General features: G+C 39.5%; 2 protein-coding genes across 2 annotated transcripts in view; both read left to right on the forward strand.

Annotated features, from left to right (window-relative positions):
• dusp8b (dual specificity phosphatase 8b) overlaps positions 1–4,418 on the forward strand; it is a 10,996-nt gene extending 6,578 nt beyond the window's left edge. The window contains exons 2-5 of the mRNA XM_077235540.1: positions 1–9; positions 870–1,029; positions 1,715–1,838; positions 2,514–4,418. The exon at positions 1–9 is cut by the window's left edge and continues 158 nt beyond it. Coding sequence (XP_077091655.1) covers positions 1–9; positions 870–1,029; positions 1,715–1,838; positions 2,514–3,552 — 1,332 coding nt within the window. The 3' untranslated portion in view covers positions 3,553–4,418. The remainder of the gene's footprint in view (positions 10–869; positions 1,030–1,714; positions 1,839–2,513) is intronic.
• Positions 4,419–17,609: 13,191 nt separating this feature from the next.
• mob2b (MOB kinase activator 2b) overlaps positions 17,610–22,474 on the forward strand; it is a 54,925-nt gene continuing 50,060 nt past the window's right edge. Inside the window, exon 1 of the mRNA XM_077235560.1 lies at positions 17,610–18,091. Within this exon, the coding sequence (XP_077091675.1) occupies positions 18,075–18,091 (17 nt within the window). The 5' untranslated portion in view covers positions 17,610–18,074. The remainder of the gene's footprint in view (positions 18,092–22,474) is intronic.

The following is a 22,474-nucleotide window of genomic DNA, read 5'->3' on the forward strand; positions in this document are numbered from 1 at the left end:
CTCAATAAGGTTGGTAGACCAAAAAAAAAAAAAAAAAAAAGACAAATTCTGGGGTTTGCAGAAGGGGAAGTCATCACACTCTAAAATTGTTTGAATTGCAAATTTGGGTCAAATATGGACAAACCCAACCATTGGGTGACATTTTGTAGTTACATTTTTTAACCCAATGGTTGGGTTTGTCCATATTTGACCCAAATTTGTGTTAAAACAACCCTGCATTTTTTTAGAGTGCATAGTTTGGTTTAATTCTATAGTGGTCAACAGAAAACACAACAAATACCATTTTTGCCTTCCCATTTGCCCTAATAGCAAAAGGAAAAATCGATTATGTGCTTTTATGACTTTACAAAAGAGCAAAAAAATATGGATAGATTGATTAAGATGGTCAGAAGAGAGAACAATGTCAAATTTGCAGTCAAGAAAATGCTTTCAGGTTGTGTTGTGCAGACATAACAAATTCATGAGGCATCATCAGATAACCAGGAATAGTTTTCTTTTACCTGGAGGGTGTTTGCACATACCTTCGAATGATTGAAGTGTATCGGATCTCATCACTTCCTTAGATAACAGGCAAGAAACGCATTCCAGAAAATACTTTCATTGATGTTGGGTTGACTTAAATGTTAGCCCTGTCAAGTTGACACGAAACTCACCACCAAAACATTTTTTCTCGACATATTATCTGTCTGCATATCTCTCATTTACAAAAGCTTCAGCATGCATGACAAACAGACTCTGATACAGCTGGAATCTGCTCACGGAAGATGTCGGAAACTGTCTGTGGAATTCTTTGGAATTAGTTATGAACATAGCTAGAACATAGAACATAGTTCGGCATGAACTTATGGAAAACTTCCATCTTTTAACAGGAACTGATGACCCAGAATGGTGTCACATATGTCTTGAATGCCAGCAACACCTGTCCCAAACCTGACTTCATCAGCGACAACCACTTCATGCGCATTCCCGTCAACGACAGTTACTGTGAGAAGCTGCTCCCTTGGTTGGACAAAACCAACGAGTTCATTGGTAAGAACCATAGACTGAAAACAAATATGGATGTAGTGTTTGTGACGCCCGTAGTTTTTCTGAAGAGCATTTTTGAAGCCCAAGTGGGCGGAGCCGGCCGCACGTCACTCCCGGATAAACAAATATGTGCAGCGAGGCGGATTAGCTGAGGTGACGTGACGCTAACAGACAAACCGCTAGTAGTGACAACAGCACAATCCACCTGTCACTCATGTGTCCACGCCCTTAATTATGCAGAACTTTAAGGCTTAATATAATTTAAACGGATGAGTTAAAGCAAAAAATCACCCCCCCCTCACAGTTGTTATGAAGGGCAAAATTAGCTATATAGACCAAAACCACTTTTTGTACCAGGCTGTAAACATGTTTTTTCTGCTGTAATGTTGGGCATTTTAACATGGGGGGTCTATGTGATTGACTCTCTTTTGGAGCCTGTCTCTAGTGGCCAGTCGATGAATTGCAGTTTAAGTTTGCTGAATGGACAATGGAGTATTCTAGGCAAGTTAGAAGTTAGATCATCTCAGGTTTGAGGTTTGGTTAACACAAGCCATCTGTGCATCAGCATTTGAGGGAGGTATGAGTGATGTCAGCATTGGAGGTGGGCAAATGAGATTACCTCATGCTTTGTGTGCAGTTTAACAGTGGAACTGCTTTTGACCAGTTTGCTGTTTTTCTCTATCCACAGACAAAGCCAAGGTGTCAAACTGCAGAGTCATCGTCCATTGCTTGGCTGGCATATCCCGCTCTGCAACCATTGCCATTGCCTACATCATGAAAACTATGAGCCTGTCTTCAGATGATGCCTACAGGTAACCAAAGCTCTTTGGATGTTCAGATACTCTATACACTGTCGAAAAGACCAGCTTAGAGGCCTAAGGTTGTTCCTGGTCAAGCCGGTGGAACAACATAGTCTTATTGTTCACCAACTGAAAAATGCTGATTTAGCAAGCCTGATAAGAACACCAGCATCTCATGACGGAGACCAACATATTGTTTGTGTCAAATGATCTGTAGATGTTGTGTTTTGGATCAAGCTCCCCATTAGGAGATCCTGGTATTCTAAACTAGCTTAATTAGCTAGCATTCATTAGTCAACCATGCTGTTCACTAGTCTATGTTGGTCTACTAGCTAGATCAAGACATTTAGAAATGTAATTAATGTTTCGGTAACACTTTACAAAAAGGTTCATTAGTTAACATTAGTATTAACCAACCTGAACTAACAATGAGCAATACATTTATTACTAACTAATGTTAACAAATACAAACTTTGATTTTAATAATGTGTCAGTTAATGTGGAAATTAACATGCACTGGGAGATTAATAAATGCTGTATAAGTATTGTTCATCCTTAGTTTATGTTAACTAAAGTAGTAACTAATGAACCTTCGAGTAAAGTGTTACCAATGTTTCTTAACAGGACTTAGGAAACCAGTTGTATTCGGGCATTAAATTGAATTTTTCACATCTGACTTTCCTGTAGGTTTGTGAAGGACCGTCGGCCATCAATATCTCCAAATTTCAACTTCTTGGGTCAACTTCTGGAGTTCGAGAGAGCCCTGCAGACGAAGAAGAGTCTGCTTTGTGACCCCATAAGGTTATCAATGAAACCGACTGAAGAGATGGCAGATGTCCGACAGATGGAGAGCGATCACTGTGACCAGAGGAATCCTCAAACTAAAGAGATCACCATAAAGCCTTCATCGCCAACCTTACTGCAGAAAGACCTAAGCTCCCTTCACCTGTCCAGCGAACGAATCCTTCAAAACAAACGGCTCAAGTGCTCCTTCTCCCTTGACATCAAGTCCGTCTGTCAAACCCAATCTTCTCCAAACTTCTCATCGCCAGACTCTGAAAACATCCCCAAACTCTGCAGACTCGACCGCCTAAAGACGAGCAACGGAGTATGTCAACACCCTTCGAAGATAAACTCTACAGACTCACACTCAACGATCCAACAAAGAGAGAGGTGGGAAAATGGTGGCTTTGAGAGGTTATCCACCACCACTCTTTCCCTCAATCTGAAGAAGGGAAACTGCGGGCCAAGATCGCAGGATCCCATTCTCGAGACCAACTTGAAGGCGCCTACTTTCCTCAGCTTGCCGCTGGGTTCGTCTGCTAATTGGACCACGCATAGAGGCTCGAATCAAGCCAGCACCCCGATCACACCCACGGGTGACTGCCCTTGGTTCTTAGGCACTAATTTGGCACCATCTACTGGGAACCCAATGCACTTTGGCAGTGGTCCTGCTTTCGCAGCTTACAGTTGCAGTGGCCAATCTGGCACCTCGAAGCCTGGCGTATGCCGAAGGGACGAAACACAGGACTTTCAGAACAGCTGGCTCGAGGAAGGGAAAGCGGTTGTTTGCGGTGTATCGCAAGTAGACACGAAGTACAAGCGGCGCAGCTGCCAGATGGAGTTTGAAGAGGGTATTAACACAACACAAAGCAGCGAGGAATTTGGGAAGCTGGGAAAGCAGTCCAGTTTCTCCGGGAGCATGGAGATCATCGAGGTATCATGACAAAGATGACGATCTAACACGAAGGCTATAACTCCAGCGAGAGCTGATTATTTATGAGTTCTGTTACTGAAGAGCTTTGCATCGAAATGGGACTGATGTCTGCCGCCTTTTTCAGGCTATGGGTTGAAAGAGGGGAGTTGAGGAAATGTATTAGCTATGAAATGATACACATTGGTTTTGCAAAAAGCAAAGAATACCAATGTTTTTTTTAAAGGAGCTTATAGACTACATGATATGCACTCACACCAAAGACCTTTTCTGGCATGTCATCCTAAAGTACACTAAAATGAAGGAGGATATACTTCTAGCATGACCATATAAAGACACTAAACATGAAAGAATGAAATGAGTGAGTGAGCATGTGTGTGTGTGTTTATGCTGGTTTTGATGCAAATTAGGGCTGCCGCACTTAACGGTGACTTCTTACCTTCTGGGGGAACTGTTTGTATGCCCAACTTTGAGACGATGTAATTGCTGTGCGACATTTATTTTTTGTCATTGCCCAATGTTCTATTTAGCTATAAATTGAGTAAAGAGGGGCAGATGCATTCAATAATGTCACTATTCAGTGTTATACATTTTATCCACGATGTAATAAAAGAGTGAATATATGAAGTGTATGTTAAACTGGGATTCTCTCAGATCTACTACTGTGCACTGAGCATGCTCAGAACGGCTGGCTACCTACAGACTGACAAGCTGCTTCCAGCAGCACTATGTACTAAACTGTAAATCTAGACAATTTGCATATATGTGTAAAAGAATATTTCATTGTAATCGTCTATTTAAAGTTTCATGCAATGTTGCTTTAATTTATTGTATTGGTTTCATTCTGGCAATGAGCAATAATATATTATTTGAAAACGTTTCGGTCTTTGTCTCAGTCTCTGATGCAAATATCGTACATCACAAACACGTAGATTTATAATTGCTATAAATTGAAGAACTTCAACACACACACACACACACACACACACACACACACACACACACACACACACACACACACACACACACACACACACACACACACACACACACACAATCTCTCTCTCTCTCTCTCTCTCTCTCTCTCTCTCTCTCTCTCTCTCTCTCACACACACACACACACACACACTCACACAGACACACACACACCCACACAAACACACATTTGTTTGTACTATCAACATTTTCTCTGATTTAAATGTGTCCCAAAAAAGCAAGTTTGCTCACACTAATAGACACACACACACACACACACACACACATACACACGATAGATAGACCCAAAAAAGCAAATCACAATTGCCTATTTCCACATGCATACATGTAAATATGATGCATTCAAAATATTTGAAATCAGTCATTACCCTTTCATTACACTAATGCTGAATATGATTATAGAATGAGACAACAATAACCTACAACAGATTACAGCACTGAGGTTAATTTCCAAATATTAAAGTTGCGATCAACATCTAAATCTAATTGTGTATAAGTGACTTTCATTACTAAGTGTTAGAGTCTGTTGAGGAAGGTGTTGTTTGGGGGAGACAGATTTGTGATGCTTTGTTATAGACTTTCCATTAAGCCGCTTGACACTGTAAGATTTGTGGTCTGTTTTCTATATGGTCAGGATCTATTTTTGGCCGTGTTTCTGTAGGAAACCATGTAAGTGTGTGTGTGTGTGTGTGTGTGTGTGTGTGTGTGTGTGTGTGTGTGTGTGTGTGTGTGTGTGTGTGTGTGTGTGTGCAATAGATGAAAAAGGATTTCACATCAGTTACAGCAAATGCATTTCAGACAACTCGGCACTAATGATGGTAACCATTCACGTGATAATGATCCGCACCTTACTGAAGCAAAACACACACTCTCTCTCTCTCAAACACACACACACACACACACACACACACCCACCAATGGCGCTTAAATTTACAACTTTACTTGACTGATTGAGTGGTTTAAAATCTATGAGCCCTAATTGTCTTTTGCATGCCAGATTCCTTGTTGGAGTGTAATTAGGAGAAGGACATAACGATGTGTGTATGAGAAATATAACTCACTCGAGTAGAGTATCTTCCTCTGGCTTCATCCGGAAAACACATATTGAGTAACCCAGCTAACAGGGAACGTTCTGGAAAGGTTCTCTCAAAGTTATGAACAAAGTAGAACGTTCATTCATAGTTATCTGGTCTTTATTAATTTTCTCAAAATGTTAGCACAAAAAAAGTTATTTAAACATCATTAATGGAACTTTTTTTTGAAACATTTTAGTTGGACGTTTTTCTAATGTTTTTTTTTTAAATGTTACTGGTTTCAGAATGTTCAGAGAACATTTAAAAGTAACATTACCATAATGTTTGTAAAATGGAATGTTCTCTTAACGTTCAGAAACAACAATCTTAAAATTAAATAATTCTTATTTTTGTTTGCTGGGAATCCAGAGACTACATAAACACAGAGGAACCTTGAGTATTTGCTTTTATTAAATGCTCATCTACTGCATATAATAATTTTTTATATATGCATCAGTGTTGTGGAAGCTACTTTCCAAGCAACTTTTAATCAAACTTTATTAATTAAACTATAACTATACTATAAAAAGTTAGCCACTTTTCAAGGTAATACAAGTTATAAAACTACCATGTGTTTTAATTTTGATGGCAGAACTGCACAAAAAGGAGGATCTCATTTAAAGGGATAGTTCACCCAAAAATTAAAAGTATCCCATGATTTACCCTCAAGCCATCTTAGGTGTATATATATTTTTAATATAACTGATTATGTTCACCTGAAAGAAGATACACCTATGATGACTTGAGAGTCAGTAAATTCATATAAGAGTCAGTAAGTTCATATTTGGGTTAACTAACCCTTTAAGTAGAATTAATAGGCTATAACAGCTTAATTTCTATAACTGAGCAGAGAAACATACTGACAAACAGGAGAATTTAATGTACCGTAAAACTTCAAATTATAGCCGAGTCCCAAATAGACGCCTGTCTCTTTTACACGCCTGGTGTGGCGACAGATTTGGTAAATAAAGTCCGGTCTCAAATACAGGCCGGGTCTGTTTTTTAGTTTCGGGTTGTATTTAATCTTCTAAAACCCGTCGGATCGTCCGCTTTTTGGCGGCCGCCAAAGCAAAATTTTATCCGGCCTTTCAAAAGAGGCTTTTCTTTTGATCGGTGTGTGATTTAGAATAGAATGACTCCTGCGCTTGACAGGGCGCAAACGAGCAGAGAGCGCCCCGGCCGCGCGCGCACTCTCACGTACGGTGGCCGAGAGGTGCAAAACAAATCACAATTATAAAAACAAAAGAACAATTCAGAAAACACAACGACAATTCAGAAAACAAAATAACAATTCAGAAAACAATAACAATTCAGAAAACAAAATAACAATTCAGAAAACAATAACAATTCAGAAAACACAACGACAATTCAGAAAAAAAAATAACAATTCAAAAAACAATAACAATTCAGAAAACACATTGACAATTCAGAAAACAAAATAACAATTCAGAAAACACAATAACAATTCAAAGAAGACGGAAAAGGAAGGTACATTTTGAGAATGGCAAACTTGTCGCTGATTGGACAAGACACCTGTCAATCAAGCTTTACAGGAAGAAATTTGTGATCAACTTTGTTTTTTGAAGGTAAGGAATTAGAGAATTAATGAACTCATCATGGGCCCCGCCCCAGGCCTGATTTAGGAGGAGCCTGGGAGCGATGGTGGTTAGGAGACAAGATCCAGGGAGGTGATGTTAACGTTTGGTCTGAGAACGTTTGCTCTGGATCACCTCCCTGAGATCGTACCTCCCGCGGGAAGCGACGCTGGCCTTCTGGGTCTGTCTGTGATCCTCAGACCACGACGGACCAGGCCCTCCCGCCTGCCTGGGCTGGGCCGAGGACCTCCGCGGTATGCAGCTCTTAAACGCCGCAGAGCGCCCCCTCGCCTCCCTGAACTTATCGACCACCGTCTCGACAGAAGGTCCGAAAAGCTCAGAAGGCGAAACCGACGAATCGAGGAGAAAGGTTTTTTCTTTCTCCCCGGGATGGTTGAGCCACAGAAGCCTCTTCGTGGCCACCATAGCCGCCATCGAACGGCCGATGGAGGCGGCAGACTGTTTGGTGGCCCGGAGAGACAAATCCGTGGTGCGACCGCGTCAGGCGACAGACCAGCCCCCTGATAGAGGTCCCGCAGCTGGTAGGCCTGAAGGACCGCGAGAGTGTGCAGAACCGCACCTGCCTGACCTGCTGCTGTGTATGCTCTGCCATTGAAGCGTGAAGTAGTCTTAAGCGGTTTGGATGGCAGGGACGGAGCTCCTAGTGACGAAGACCGACCAGAGGCGAGATAGTTGGCCAACGTCTCGTCTACTGGTGGCATCGACACATACCCGTGCTCTGCGGCCCCATCCACAGCAGCGAAATTATTCCGCTGATGCAGATGAAGACGAGCAGAAAACGGGTTCTTCCATGCCTTATCGATCTCAGAGTGGAGATCGGGAAGGAATGGAAGGCTCGTCCGGGATGGTGGCTTATGGGTAGGTAGGAACCGATCGTCCAAAATACCACGAGCAGGTTGCTCCCGGACGCACCTCCACTGTAGCTGCAGTCTGTTGGTGGCACGGCCCATAACGTCCACCACCTCAGCGTATACTGGGCAGGAGGGCTGAGATGGTTCAGTCTCAACCAGACTGACATCATCAGCAGCCAACTCCTGCCCGGCCCGAAGAGAAACAGTTACAGATCCATCAGAAAGAGAAAGAACCTCTTCAACATTTACTTGTAACTCACCCTCGTCAGCTGGCAGATAATCCGCGAGGTTAACGCCCCTCTCCAGACGATCTGCCAGCTCCATCTGAGAGCCCCACAAGCTCACGCGCCGCTGAGCCTCAGCCCGAGCGGGACCAACACCGTGGGGTTCAGATGCCGCGCCCACTTCCCTCGAGAAGTGAGACAGATGAGTTATTAGAGAAAAACTCTCACAGTTTGCGCAGGAAGCTCCCTCGAGAACTTCCCGCGCATGCTCCTCTCCCATGCAGAAAACGCACAAATCGTGTGAGTCCTCCGGTGTCAAATATCTGGGACACGGGACGGCACACTTGCGGAAGGAATTTATTCCCCTCTTCTCTGTACGCTTCATATTTTGCTTTTTTGAACTCTTCAAACAGACAAAACAGTCCCTGATGATGAAAAGGATGTTGTCACGGTCTCTAGGCGCCCTTTTTATACATCCAGGTTGCGTGCTCATCATTCGAGCTGATGATGCACGGGCTGTCGCCGGTCAACATGATTGCTGTGAGTTGATACTTGATTTCAGACACCTGTCACGCCTGAGGAGTTTCCCATAGCGGCGATGACGTGTTGTTGAGTTCCCTTCGAAAGGAAACAACATCTCAACACTAAATTATAAAGGCCTGTCTCTGTTAGACGCCTGTCTCAAATACCAGCCGGTGCAGTTCGACGATTCGGGAAAATAAAAGCCCGGGCTGTTATTTGAAGTTTTACGGTAGTCATCCATAAAACTGCCACAGAGAGACTTTGAATTGAAATCTGTGAATTGTTTTATTTTTCACATGTGAAAGATCCTCAGCATGAGACAAAATACAAAAGACATCTTGCACTTTAATACTGACACCTAGTGTGGTGTGGGTTCAGTGTGGATTACCGGTGCAATTGATGTAGACATACTAAGCCATGGTTAGTAAGTCATGATTCATTTATTCCATGAGGAAAAGCCTGTCCTAGAGAGGGATGACCCATGATCTCAACATCGTCCTTCATGAGGCGACCTGCTCCATGTACAATCATTTGTTTTATGTGTAAAATTATGTTAATGTAAAAACAACAACAGTTTTCACCTTTAATCTGGGAACACTGAGCGTAAGATGACGTGTGTTTGAAGGCCTGTGAGTGAGAAAGCGTGTGAAGAACCGATAAAGAGAAGATTTGATTATATCCAGACGTGACACCATGTGGAGCCCAGATGCTCTATATGGAAACTGTTAAAGGATGATTATGTCATAAGGCCATTTTTCTCTTTCCATGATCAGGAGCAAGTGACTAATGCTGCTTTAAAAATAAACTACACTTCCCATTGCGCTTTTCTCCATTTCACCCTCCTCAAGACTTACACAAGCTTCATGCAGTGATCTACTTGTGTTCCAATGAATAGAGGCCAAGATCATTATTATAAATCAATAAAATCATTTTAAATGTCAGAATACAGTGATTTAGGAGATGTTTACTTTTGCAATGGCTCATGAAGCTCTACAAGAGATGAGGTGAATTATCATTAGAGTTATTATTAACTAAAAACTGAAATGATATTATATATTTAATTTTAAAAAACGTAAACTTATTTTATTTCAGCTTGTTTCCAAGGCAACATTTAGACTCATTTTTGTTTAGTTTAAATGCTAAAATAACAAAAAGTAAATTAACTAAAAATAAAATCATGTTGGCATTAAAAAAAAAGAAAATTAATAATAATGACAAAACACACGACAAAATGACAAAAATGAAAACAGAAAATACAAAAGTAAAATCTAATTCAGAATATTTGACACAATTTATAATAGCATTTCAACAATGCTAAAATAACACTGGCTCCTTTTCTAAATCTAATAAAACAAATTTTTGAATAGCATACAGCAATGAATCACATACAATAATTATACCAGGATCATGCATTTTAGAAAGTAAATCAAATCTAAGGGTAGCCTGTCAATCATTTTTTTGCTTCCGCTTTCAGATACTGACTGGGTCCCGAATCATTCACCGCAGCACTTTAACGCTTCTCAAGTACATCTATTTTTGCAGTTACAGCAGAGAGTGATCGTCCTTGGTTCCATTCATAATAAATGAGTAGGTAATGCAATGCTATCACAAGTCTCGTGTCCTTTAATGGGCTCCTGCACAACAACCACTGTTTATGAATAAGTAATCATGCTGCAGCTTCCACAGTGAAGCGCAATGGTCAGCATGCAGGATCAGATATGAACACAGGTCACCGAAGCCTCATGCACACCAGGACGATTATCGCGTGCACTTATCGTCGACATTTAACTACTCGTGACTAAATAAAAGGTGCAAATGTGAGAATGCACATCGACACGCAAAACGCAAGAAGTAAAAGCGTTTTTTTTTTTTTTAAATGCCTCGGGTTCATTTTTTTGGTTTGACACGCCGGGTTAAAAACTGTCTGACCAATGAGATTGCCGCTTTTGTTTGCCTACCTAAAATGTTCCTATTGAGAATTAAACCTGCGACCTTTGGTTTACAGTCCGACTCTCTAACCATTAGGCCACAACTGCTTAAAGTCGACATGAACCGGAAGTTGTGATAGTCTGTTCTTGTGACGTATAAATATATATGAGTAAAACGGTTACAGGAAAAAATAGAGGGCAGGACTTGATTTTGGAGCTGCTGAAGTTACATTACTTGGTGGCGCTCAAGCACAGAAAGGTCTTGCCGAGCACAAATTGATAGAAGAAGACGACGAAGAGGATGTAAGTAGACGAAGAAGAGGATGCAACGAGGCAAGATTAATGTAGAGCTGCAAGTCTCTTTGGTGTCTGAACAAAGAACAAAGAACTTTATAACAAAAGCTACATCGACTAACAATCTGTATGAATGGTTTTGGCAAGCATGTAAATACTGGCTCTCTTCTTCTGTGTGACAAGCGAGTCTCAGAAGCGTAAACCCTGTGTACCAGGGTATTCCTGTTTTTCAAAAAGCACCATCTACTGTCAATGAGTGAATTTGCACGTTCACTCGGCGCATCGCCAGTGAAAATAGCTTGGGTATGAACACAAAGACGCGTTGAAAAACGTTTCGAAAAACGCTGGCGATAAGCACGCGTGATAATTGTACACGAGGCTTTAGATAACAGCTCTTTAGCTTGACTGCCCTAAACATAGCAAACTGAAAATACTATGAAGTCTTGATAAACACTGAGACTGCCCTGCTCTCAGTTACTCAAACCCTGATACTGGCAAGAGCAGTACCAAATCCTCAGTTCTCATCTTGTTGCATCTGTATGCTGTTTTTTACACCGTTAACCACCAGATCGTCCTGTAAACCCTCTTGACGAAGGGCATCTAAGGAACTGCACTCCAATAGTTTGAGTCTTACCTCTTAGCAGGTCCTTCAAGGTGTCGTGAAGAGGTGAAGTGTCTAAGTCACAACATCTATCTACTGGAGTGCCTCAGGGCTCAGTGCTGGGAACGCTTCTCTTCTCCATCTACATGTCATCACTGGGATCTGTCATTCAGAAAAATGTTTTTTCCCATCACGGTTATCATCTAGCTACTGGAGTGCCTCAGGGCTCAGTGCTGGGAACGTTTCTCTTCTCCATCTGCATGTCATCACTGGGATCTGTCATTCAGAAACATGGTTTTTCCCATCACTGTTATCATCTATATACTGGAGTGCGTCAGGGCTCAGTGCTGGGACCATTTCTCTTCTCCATCTACATGTCATCAGTGGGATCTGTCATTCAGAAACATGGTTTTTCCCATCACGGTTATCATCTATATACTGGAGTGCCTCAAGGCTCAGTCCTGGGACCGTTTCTCTTCTCAATCTGCATGTCATCACTGGGATCTGTCATTCAGAAACATGGTTTTTCCCATCACGGTTATCATCTAGCTACTGGAGTGCCTCAGGGCTCAGTGCTGGGACCGTTTCTCTTCTCCATCTACATGTCATCAGTGGGATCTGTCATTCAGAAACATGGTTTTTCCCATCACTGTCATGCTGACGACACACAACTCTACCTTTAATTCCACACATACCCCTTTTCCACCAAAAAAGAACGGGTTCGGAACTGGTGCTGGTTCAAAGTTGGTTCGGAGTTGGTTCAACTTGCGAACCTCCTCAGAACCTGTTTGTTTTTCCACTTCTAGAGCGCCCAGCGAACGACGTCGTTACGTCACTGTGTACGTCGCTTTACGTCTCAGCTAGAAACGCTTGCAAGTACTGTACAACATTACTTTGGGATTATCTCTAACTCGTGAACCAAGAAGGCTTTAAAAACAATTGAAATATGTAAGTCTTTTAATCTTTTCCTTTGATATGTAATCTTTTCTGATTAGTTATGTACACCTGTCTTGTCTTTTTTTTCTCTCCGTTTATTTGTTCTATTTTGTGACTGTTTTCTTCTTTGCTTACATAATGTTTTCAATAAAAAATAAAATAAAAAAAAGCTAGAAACGCTTACGCCAACTTCAAGCATAACAATTACAATGGCGGACTACATCGTGTTTCTGCAAATGTTTCTCCTGGCTTTGCGGTCAGAAAAGATGTTTAGGACACATCTAAACCCGCCCCCAGCCCCCGCCGTAAGCATGACGTGGTAAAAGAACGGTTCTCTGGTTCTAGTCCAGCAAAGAGTTGGTGCCGCTTTGGAACCAGTTTTCCTGGCCGAGAACCGGTTCTTTGGCTGTCGAAACACAAAGAACTGGTTCGCGCGCAGGCACCGGCTCCGAACCGGCTCTCAAAACGCTTTGGTGGAAAAGGGGTAACAGATGATCTGATGGCAGATACTCGCATCTTAGTTTGCCTGGATGCATTTCTTGCTGGATGAAGAACCACCACCTTCAACTCAACTTTGTGAAGACAGAACTGCTTGTGGTCTCAGCAAACCCAACACTTCATCACAACTTCTCCATTTAGCTATACTAGGCTCATCAACCATAACTACATGTAGCACAGCCAGAAACCTTAGAGTTGTTATTGATGATCAGTTGAACTTTACAGATCACATTGCTAGAACATTTACAAAGATGCATGTTGTCTCAGTGGAATTTGGTATTTATGTATTTTTATCCAATAATTTAAATTCCAGCACAGATTATGCTAGTCTGGATAGGACAAGAGCTTGGACATGGTGTTTAATATCATTCCGTGGTGGAGATGATGCTAATGGAAAACATATTTTTGGCCAGACTATTTTGTCTAATACATAAAGGCCTATAGAAATGTTATACTTAAGTGGACAAAATTACAGCTTGGAAGTGGCAGTAAAATGCTGACATATGTATATTGAAAATACTTCTATGTATGCATATAATTTACAGAATAAATATTATTATATGTTTATATTACCATGCTCTTAAAAGTGTAATTAATCAATTTAATTATGAATTTTCATGTTTTAAGATTGGATGTTAAGTTAAGCTGACAATGGTAAAACAGTAAAACCAATATTTATGTGTAATGCATTTATAAATAAATAAATTCATAAAAAAGGCGTAGACGAACAGTTTCAGGGAAAACTTTAATGTGACCTTCATTTAACAAAAATAATAAAGTATCAGATTTTTGGACAAAACTCTCTTAGCTGAAGGAAAGTTGTGTGTGTGTGTGTGTGTGTGTGCGTGCGTGCGTGCGTGCGTGTGTGCGTGTGTGTGTGTGTGTGTGTGTGTGTGTGTGTGTGTGTGTGTGTGTGTGTGTGTGTGTGTGTGTGTGTGTGTTTATGAATGACAGACAGGAACAGTTCTTTGCAGAGTCGAGGTGAGGTCCTGCCTCTCAGCCTCAGGCTGCTGATCTCAGATGTTTCTCTATCGATCTGAGATGAGTTGTTCCCTGGAACGACCTTGTCTGTCCTGTAGGTGTTATATTCAGCCCTGCGGCTCAAACACAGTGATCTGGCTCCAGGAGCGAGTGTCATCATGCTGTACCTCGGGATGAAATCTTCACTGCAGTCTCTATCCACACTCCTCTCTCTCTCTCAGTGTTAGGAAATCCTGAAGGAACGAGGGAGGACACAGAGGGAGGTGTGTGTAATGCCTCTGTTCTATTACGATTCCCATCAAAATGGACGTTTTGTAGCTTTCAGTCCATGCCTGTTCAATAGCTTTGAGGTGATATGCTCAAGATTTCAAGAGTGTCTCCAAAAGCTCAAACCCACATTTTAGTAACCACTGTTTATTTATTTATTTAAAGTTTTAACCCTGTTGTCTATTATCTTGGAGTGGATTCACAACCAATGGTGAGAGAAATGGGACAAACCTGTACTATAAGACTGAAGAAAACACTGAAAAAGCAGACCACCAGTTTCTTTTGAGGATAAACGACGCCCTCTGGTGGACTGATCAAATGTTGTCTATGTGTGGAGGCGAGATACACGGCCCAGGCAGTTTTACACCCCTGTTGTTCCTGATGCGTCCAGTAGGGGAATATACTGCGAAATAACATCATTAAATCGACTCTCGAAACTTACACATTAATAACCGTCCGTCCATAGACTTTGACAAATTTGTGTTTTCTGTTAATTTACATATAAACGTCACAGTGTAGATCTGCACTACGGATTAACATATCTGTAGATATTCAGTTGGACTTCACTTTCTTCACGCTAGCCTACAGAAGACTATTTGTTTTTTGTTAATTAAAAAAATAATAATACACATAGTTGGATCAGATGACAAGTAGGCTGATGATATATGACCTATACTGTATAATAGTTATATTCACCGTAGGTTTTTGAATGAAATATGTTGTTGTGAATTTATAAAGTTACATTTAGATATTAACCATATTTAGCCTATACGGTATAATCATATGAATCCTCGATGAAATATCTGCTGTACTATTCTCTATTGGTCGTCATACAGCTACAAAACAGTGCCCTACATAGCATTTTATGAAGACAAACACGATTTATCAATTTCCTAAAATTCCAAGGACCATTTAGAAGAAAGAGACGATATTGTTGTTTTAAAAAAAAATATATTTATTAACAACACCATTTATGAATTATGATGACTCCCGTAGATGACTCCCCTACGGCTTGTCACTCTTCTTTAACTATTTTCTATCCTCCTGTCAAAGTTATCCCGCTCACTGATAAAAAAAAAAAATTAAACATTAAAAAAATTGATTGTGTGTGTGTGTGTGTGTGGGTTGGGTAACGAACCCGGCCCCGACATGGAACCACCAGAAGAGGCCATCTCACACAAGCTAAAGACATGCAACAAAAGAAAATTAATTTTGAGAAGAGACAGAGATAGAGAAGACTAGGGCAGCTAAACCGTTGTTAGTTTGAGCCGGACAGAACATCAACCTGACCGTCAAGAACTTTTTGTCTCTCGCAATAAATTATAGACTGTAGACTTTTGGGCACTTGCTTCCTCATTGATTTCATGTTCTTTGAAAAAGTTGGAGACACAAACCTGCGCAATATGTGTTCTCTTAGAGCTCCTGAAGAGTTACTTATAAAGGAACATATTTTCAACTAACTCGCATCACTTTGCAAACATTTTAGGTCTTTTATAATTGATATACAGGTATAGAAATGAATTGATATCTACCTACCCTAGCTCTATCTAGCTAATCGTTTCGTTTATAAATAATAAATGTTGCATCATTGCTAAACAACAATAACTTAATAATCTGGACAGCCTCGCTTGGACGCATCAGGAACAACTTTTCTATAAAAGGCAATATCACATTTTGAAATAATATGCTCTTGTCAAACTCAGTCATTTAAATGGTATGCATTACAGCTTGATTACACAGCGATGATAAAAGAAACAGGATGTATAACAGGAAAGAACTGAAGTCAGGCATTGGTCAGAAAGGAAGTTCAAAGCAAAGTTCATTTTAAATGTAGGATATAACTTATACCCCTCATATAATATTCGACATTTTTTGCTATAACATCTAAATTAGCAAATGTCTCTATTAATGGAGTTAGAAAACAGAAAACACATGAGGCCCTGTATATTGATACAATTCGAATTACTATTTATATCTTTTTAAAGTGTCATTAATGTAAAATATGAAACAAACATTTGCGTGTAACATTTTATTTAGTCAATTAAGTTGATACTAATTAAATGACCGATGATAGTTCAAGCAGACTCCCATTAAAATATATTTATTTGATAGGTCAAATTGATTCATATACAGGCATATGAATATACTTATTTAATCGCCCATATTTTAATTGAAGATGTCATAATAATCATTTAACACTATGAATGCACTAAATTATTTCACTCAAATAACCTATTGGTTTTAATGAAAGCAAAGATTTCTGAAATGTACATCTAATTTATGGAATACTTAATAATAACCCCATTAATCACAATAAGTATTACATTTAAACAAAATAACACTACACCAGCATGCCTCTATGCGGTTTGTGGCTCATCTTACCCCAAGGGTCTAATTTTATCTTTTACTTCAAAATAAAAACCAACTTTTACTCCACAAATCTAAAAACACGAACGTGTCCAAAAATCCAACATTAACAAATAGACACAAAACAGTTTGATATTCAACAAAACAAAATATCATAGATCTCTATTTTCCAGAGAGACAAAATTTGATCAGTCAACATCAAAACGGTTTTGACTGACTAAATCTCACAAATGTTGATATTCAGATTTAAAAAATAGCATAGTCATTCATCAAAAAAGTGCAGAGATGAGATTATGTGTCATATATTGTCAGAGAAAAAAAAATATATATATAGCTATATATATATATATATATGCATCTTCTTTCCCCAACCCTATTTGTTGAACCATGAGATTGTGTTTGATATTTTAAAGAATACCTTTCTGCATGTATTGCAGTATAGTAATATTGGTAACACTTTACAATAAGGTTCATTAGTTAACATGAACTAATAATGACCTGCATGTATAGGCCCAACAGCATTTATTAATCTTTGTTAATGTTAATTTCAACATTTACTAATACTTTATTAAAATCGTGTAAACAGTAACGCACTGTGAACCAACATGAACTAACAAAGAACCGCTGTATTTTTATTAACTAACGTAACGTAAACAAATATTAAAATACAGTTATAAATGTATTGCACACGGTTAGTTCATGTTAATACAATAACTAATGTTAACTAATGGACCTTATTGTAAAGTGTCATCTTAGTATTTGTTTGGTATCGTCCTCCACACCATTTTACAGGTAATATAAAAAATACAAATAAAAAGATGACAAAAACACGCTGAAGTGCGTCTTGCGTGCGTCACGTCTGCGTGTAGTCCTCCGGTTCGAAAGAAAACTACATATCCCAGCATGCATCAGTGAACAGACAACATCCCGGCCGGGAGAGAGGGGGTCGGCAATCGAACCTGTGTTTACTTCCGGATTTCCTGTATATGGCAGAGCTTGAAAACAGCCACTCCAGTTGCCCTACAAGCTCAGCAAGAGCCCCGTGCCCCAATCCGAGCCCGTCTCCGGTGAAGCGCGGTGCCTCGGTGACTCGGTGCCCGGAGAGAGAGAGCCCTACAGCGGCACCGACGCGGAGAGATTAGCGCGGCTTTACACGACCATTCACGGCAGAAACTCTCCTCTGCCACCCTTCGCCAAACGTCAAAGTCAATGCGGTCCTTGATCAGCGCGCTGGAGCTCATCCGCGTCTCACTAACGCGCATTCGCTCGGAAAACACAGATTAAACCCGCAGAACGCACATCCACACGGTGAGCTCGCCTTACCGGGGAACAGAACGAGGAGCACGGCAGCTCTAGCTGGATTTATCCCGTTCAGGCATCATGGAGTGGTTAATGGGGTGAGTGTGTTTTCAGATCATTGTCCTGATTGACCTGTGCTCCTGCATCACAGCTAAAGGTATATTCGAAGAATGTTAGATAACGTTCCCATTGACGTTATTTCTGAACGTTCAAAGCGTTTCAATGACGCTCGAACACGAGCTGGACGTTTCGAACGTTCAGGGAACATTTAAAAGTAACATTGTGCATGATGTTGGAAGAATGATATAATGGATGTTTCAGCAACGTTCCATCTTCAAACACTAGCTTACGTGGAATGCTACTTTTGAATGTGTCAAATCAACGAATTTCCAACAAAAACGCTTCAGAAAAAAAAAAACGTTCCATTAATGATGTATAAGTAATATTTTTGTGCTAACATTTTGAGGACATTATTAAAAATCAGATCATTTCGAACGAACGTTATTGTAAAGACGTTTGTTCATAACTTAGAGAGAACCTTGCCAATTCTGAGAACGTTCTGTTTGCTGGGATGGCGACTGACTTTTAAGTCAAGTGTTTTGTGCAAATAATTGAAGGCACAAATGACATGCTCCAGCTGAACTCTTCATATAGTTGTGTGTACAGTTGCAGACGTGTGTTTCTGTTTTCCGGACTCTGTTTAGTGCTTTTACATCCAATCCATCTATGAAGCATTTACAGTAACTGACGCGATCACGTCACTAAACAAGCGCGTTTGAACTGATCGCGTGCCTGATTCTGTCATATGACGAGTCTATCATCATCATCATCATCATCATCATTAGGGGTTGTCAGTCTTTTAGATCCCAAAATGTGATAATCCTCGTGTGATAGACCCCCATCCTAAGATTTAAAATGCATCTATCTTTAATAAACACCAAATTTTAACTGGAAATTTAATATTATACATTTAAAATGAGTTTCTAATAAGTATAATATACATTTTACGAATTATAGTATATTAATGTACTGTTAATGTATTATTTATGTGCTCATTTTTTCAATATTTTTTATAATAATCAGGCTTTACCTTGAATCTATCTTTATTTAATTGATTAATCAGTCATTTTAATTTTAGTCGCTTTCATTTATTTATTTTAATCTAATTTATGTGTTTGCTTATCATTCTTTTTTTACAGTTTTCCTCTAACCAGTGTAATAGTGACTAGTATCCTTTTTGATTTCACTTGTCATCATTACATGCTAATATGTAAATATTTCTTGGTCATTAGTATTTCAATAGTTTATTAGATACTAGAACCTAGTGAGACACAAGTATCCATCCCAATAAATGCGTAACATCTGTTATTTTGCTAGTTACAATTGCTTTTGTAATTTATATTGTGTCTTTAACTCTTGTGCAACATTTAAATTATGCAAAACATCCCTGCTTGTAATCACGTCTGTCCCTAACCTTACTCGAACAGCTCGTAATAGTGAAAGACGCCTAATATAAAGTAGGATTATTGATTTTTTTTGTTTTAATGATATCTAGTTATAAGGTAGACTGGCTGTAGTGAATAATAATAAGTTATATAATTGTTGATGTCTTGCAGCTCTAGTTAGATTCATCCCTAAAGTGCTTATGGGGTGTGCATGATAATCTTTCAGAGTTTGCGTAAATCAGCTCGACGAATTTGTATTTTGTGACCGAAATTTGCGTACTTCAATGTGTCATTCAAGTTGTTGCTAAAAAAATAGCATGGTCTGACTGTGCTAATAGTAAAAGCGGTTGAGTTCTGATGTCTGCTTCCTGAGAAGAGGCGACTCGACATGCCTTTAAAACAAGTTCAGACTTTATTGAATTCACAGTAATCATGACACATATGTCTCGCAGTGCAAGCATGAACTGATCGCATGTCCGATTCTGCTCAATGACACGTGCTTTCATCATCATCAGCATTAGCATTAGCATTAGCATGTCTGCTAGAAAAAGCATCCAATGCAATCAGTTGGATATTATGTTCACCGTTGATGATTTAATGAGAATGTTGCATTAATGATTGTGCTTCTTTTTGACCTTTAAACCCGTCCTGTGAGGATCCTAAGCTTCACCTCAGAGAGTTACTGTGAAGGTGTCAAATGACCTGGGCTTGTTTTCCTTTCTGCGCTGACCTTACAACACCGAAAAAAAGAGCTTGCAGTTTATTTGAGCAATTTTTGCAGCACATTAGTCTCTGATGGACCGAGTCTTAAAACTCATTGTCATTGGAATAATGCAGTGGTCCAAAAGAAAACAGTCAGCATCAATGGGCATTCACAATGTTTCTTGAGTTGGCTTTGTGATTCGCACTTCTAGCACTTGAATGGTTTCAGATCTCCTGGAACAGGATTGGCCAGCCCTGATTTGATTGGACAAAAATCTTTACAGGGCAAGATGTGTCGTCAGTATTTCTCAGTCAGTTGTCCTATAAGTAGGGATGCACGATATATCGGTATTAGGGGTGGGAATTGGCAAAAATGTGACGATTCGATAGTATTGCGATATTTGGGCCACGACTCAATATTATTGCGATTCTTAACATATTGCGATACAGCAAGTATTGCGATTCGATTTTGTGATATATTGCGATTCATGTACCCCATTTTATTCATTATATCATTAAGGCATTACAAAAAATTAGGAAAACAAGACTGCTCAACTCACTTAAAATGTCACATTTAATTCTGTGAACAATGAACAATATCTTCTACACATTAACTGAAGTGCAAAAACTTTGTCCTTGAACAATGAACATTCAGGACACAGGACGTTATTACAGCACCGGACGTATTATTCTCTGAATAGGAGACTCTCACATGAATGAATGGTGAGCTCCCAGCACATAACTTAAAATTATTTAAATACAATAGAGTAACATAAAGCAGACATAATAATAGAGCAGCATACACCTGAGAATAATCATAGAAATAAGAGTAACTTTACCCACACTTTAGATGTAAAAGAAGACGGAGCGTTGTGTACAACCGGTTGCGATGAAGCCATTTTCATTTGAATTTGCTGTTGATGTTGAATGCACGGCAACAAAGCACCGCAACAAGCACCGCCTTGTGGATGTAATATTCAAATGTAAATTATCAGAGTAAACTCAGAGAAAACCAATGGAGAAAACCCGAAAGTAAAACAGATAATTTTATAATTAAATATTGCGCTACTGTATCGATATTATTGCGTGCGCAAAATATCGCGATACTGAACAGAATCGATTTTTTCCCCCACCACTAATCGGTATCGGCCAATATATGTTCATTTTTAATTTTATCATTATCGACCCAATAAGAAAATTTGGCCGATCTATTAAAGGCGATAAATAATGTATTATTTCCTTCAGCTGAGACACTTCAGATGCGCACTGCTCATCATGATGGTTTTAAATTGCTTGAAATATGATTGAAATCACTTGAAAAAAAAAAAAGTCAGTTTAGTGCGACATGTGCAGTGCAAGTCTGTTAATAGGCCTAGCCTAGGCTACATACAATTTTAATGAGAATATTATAATTGTGTGCTTGGGACACAGCTTTTACTGGTGAGAGTTATGATTGATGTTATCAGCCTCTAAAAATGTATCTTTGGGATTTAGATGTATCGGCCAATATATCAGTTATCGGCTTTCAAATATAAATAATTATCGGTTATCGGCAACAGGCAAAATGTTCATATCGGTGGATCCCTACTTGTAAGTAAAGGGTTTAAATAAATCTGTTTAAATTTGTCCTACTTCAAAGTTTGCGTTTCTCAGGCCACCAAAATGCCGAATGGCCAGAACGGATTACAAGTTTTCTGTTTCTGAAAACGGTGTTGTGTAATCGGCCCCTAAGTTAATAACAAATGATTTTTATAACGGAAATTAATCAGTGAAGAACTTAGGCAACTTAAGCAGGACAATGGCTTTCTTCTAGATCTGCTGTATACAGCCAAAACAGTCTTTGTTGCATTAATGTCCTGTTGTCACTGTAAAGCTGCTTTGAAACAGTCTGTAAGGCTGACCGATAATGTCTGTTACTTTACGTGTCTTGTGGCTTTTCATTCACTGTGTGTCTCCAGACAGCGATGAGAGATGCATCCAACTGTGAATAACTTCAAAAGGGTGTTTTTTTTCTCTTAAGTATTGTGTGTTTATGTGGTCAGTTGTCAAATGGTTATTAGTGTAGTGTTACTAATGTTCTTTTTATGTAGAAAATAATTATACACCGTACACACACGAGTATTATGTAAACACAAACTTTTATTTTGGATGCTATTAATAGTTGCCCAGCACTAAAAATTCATCATGCAAATCTATAAACTGTACTTTTGCAACACTGTAGAATGCTGTTTTTTTCCCTCTAAAACCTTGCAAATAGCATTATGGCAACAGCTTTCCCGGCTGTAATACAGAAATGACTCCAAAGTTCATGTTTCTTTGTTTAGCGTGGAGGCA

The sequence above is a fragment of the Siphateles boraxobius genome, unplaced genomic scaffold, assembly GCF_051911475.1.
Source record: "Siphateles boraxobius isolate OS27281-9 unplaced genomic scaffold, OSU_SipBor_1 198, whole genome shotgun sequence".
NCBI classification, from domain to species: Eukaryota; Metazoa; Chordata; class Actinopteri; order Cypriniformes; family Leuciscidae; genus Siphateles; species Siphateles boraxobius.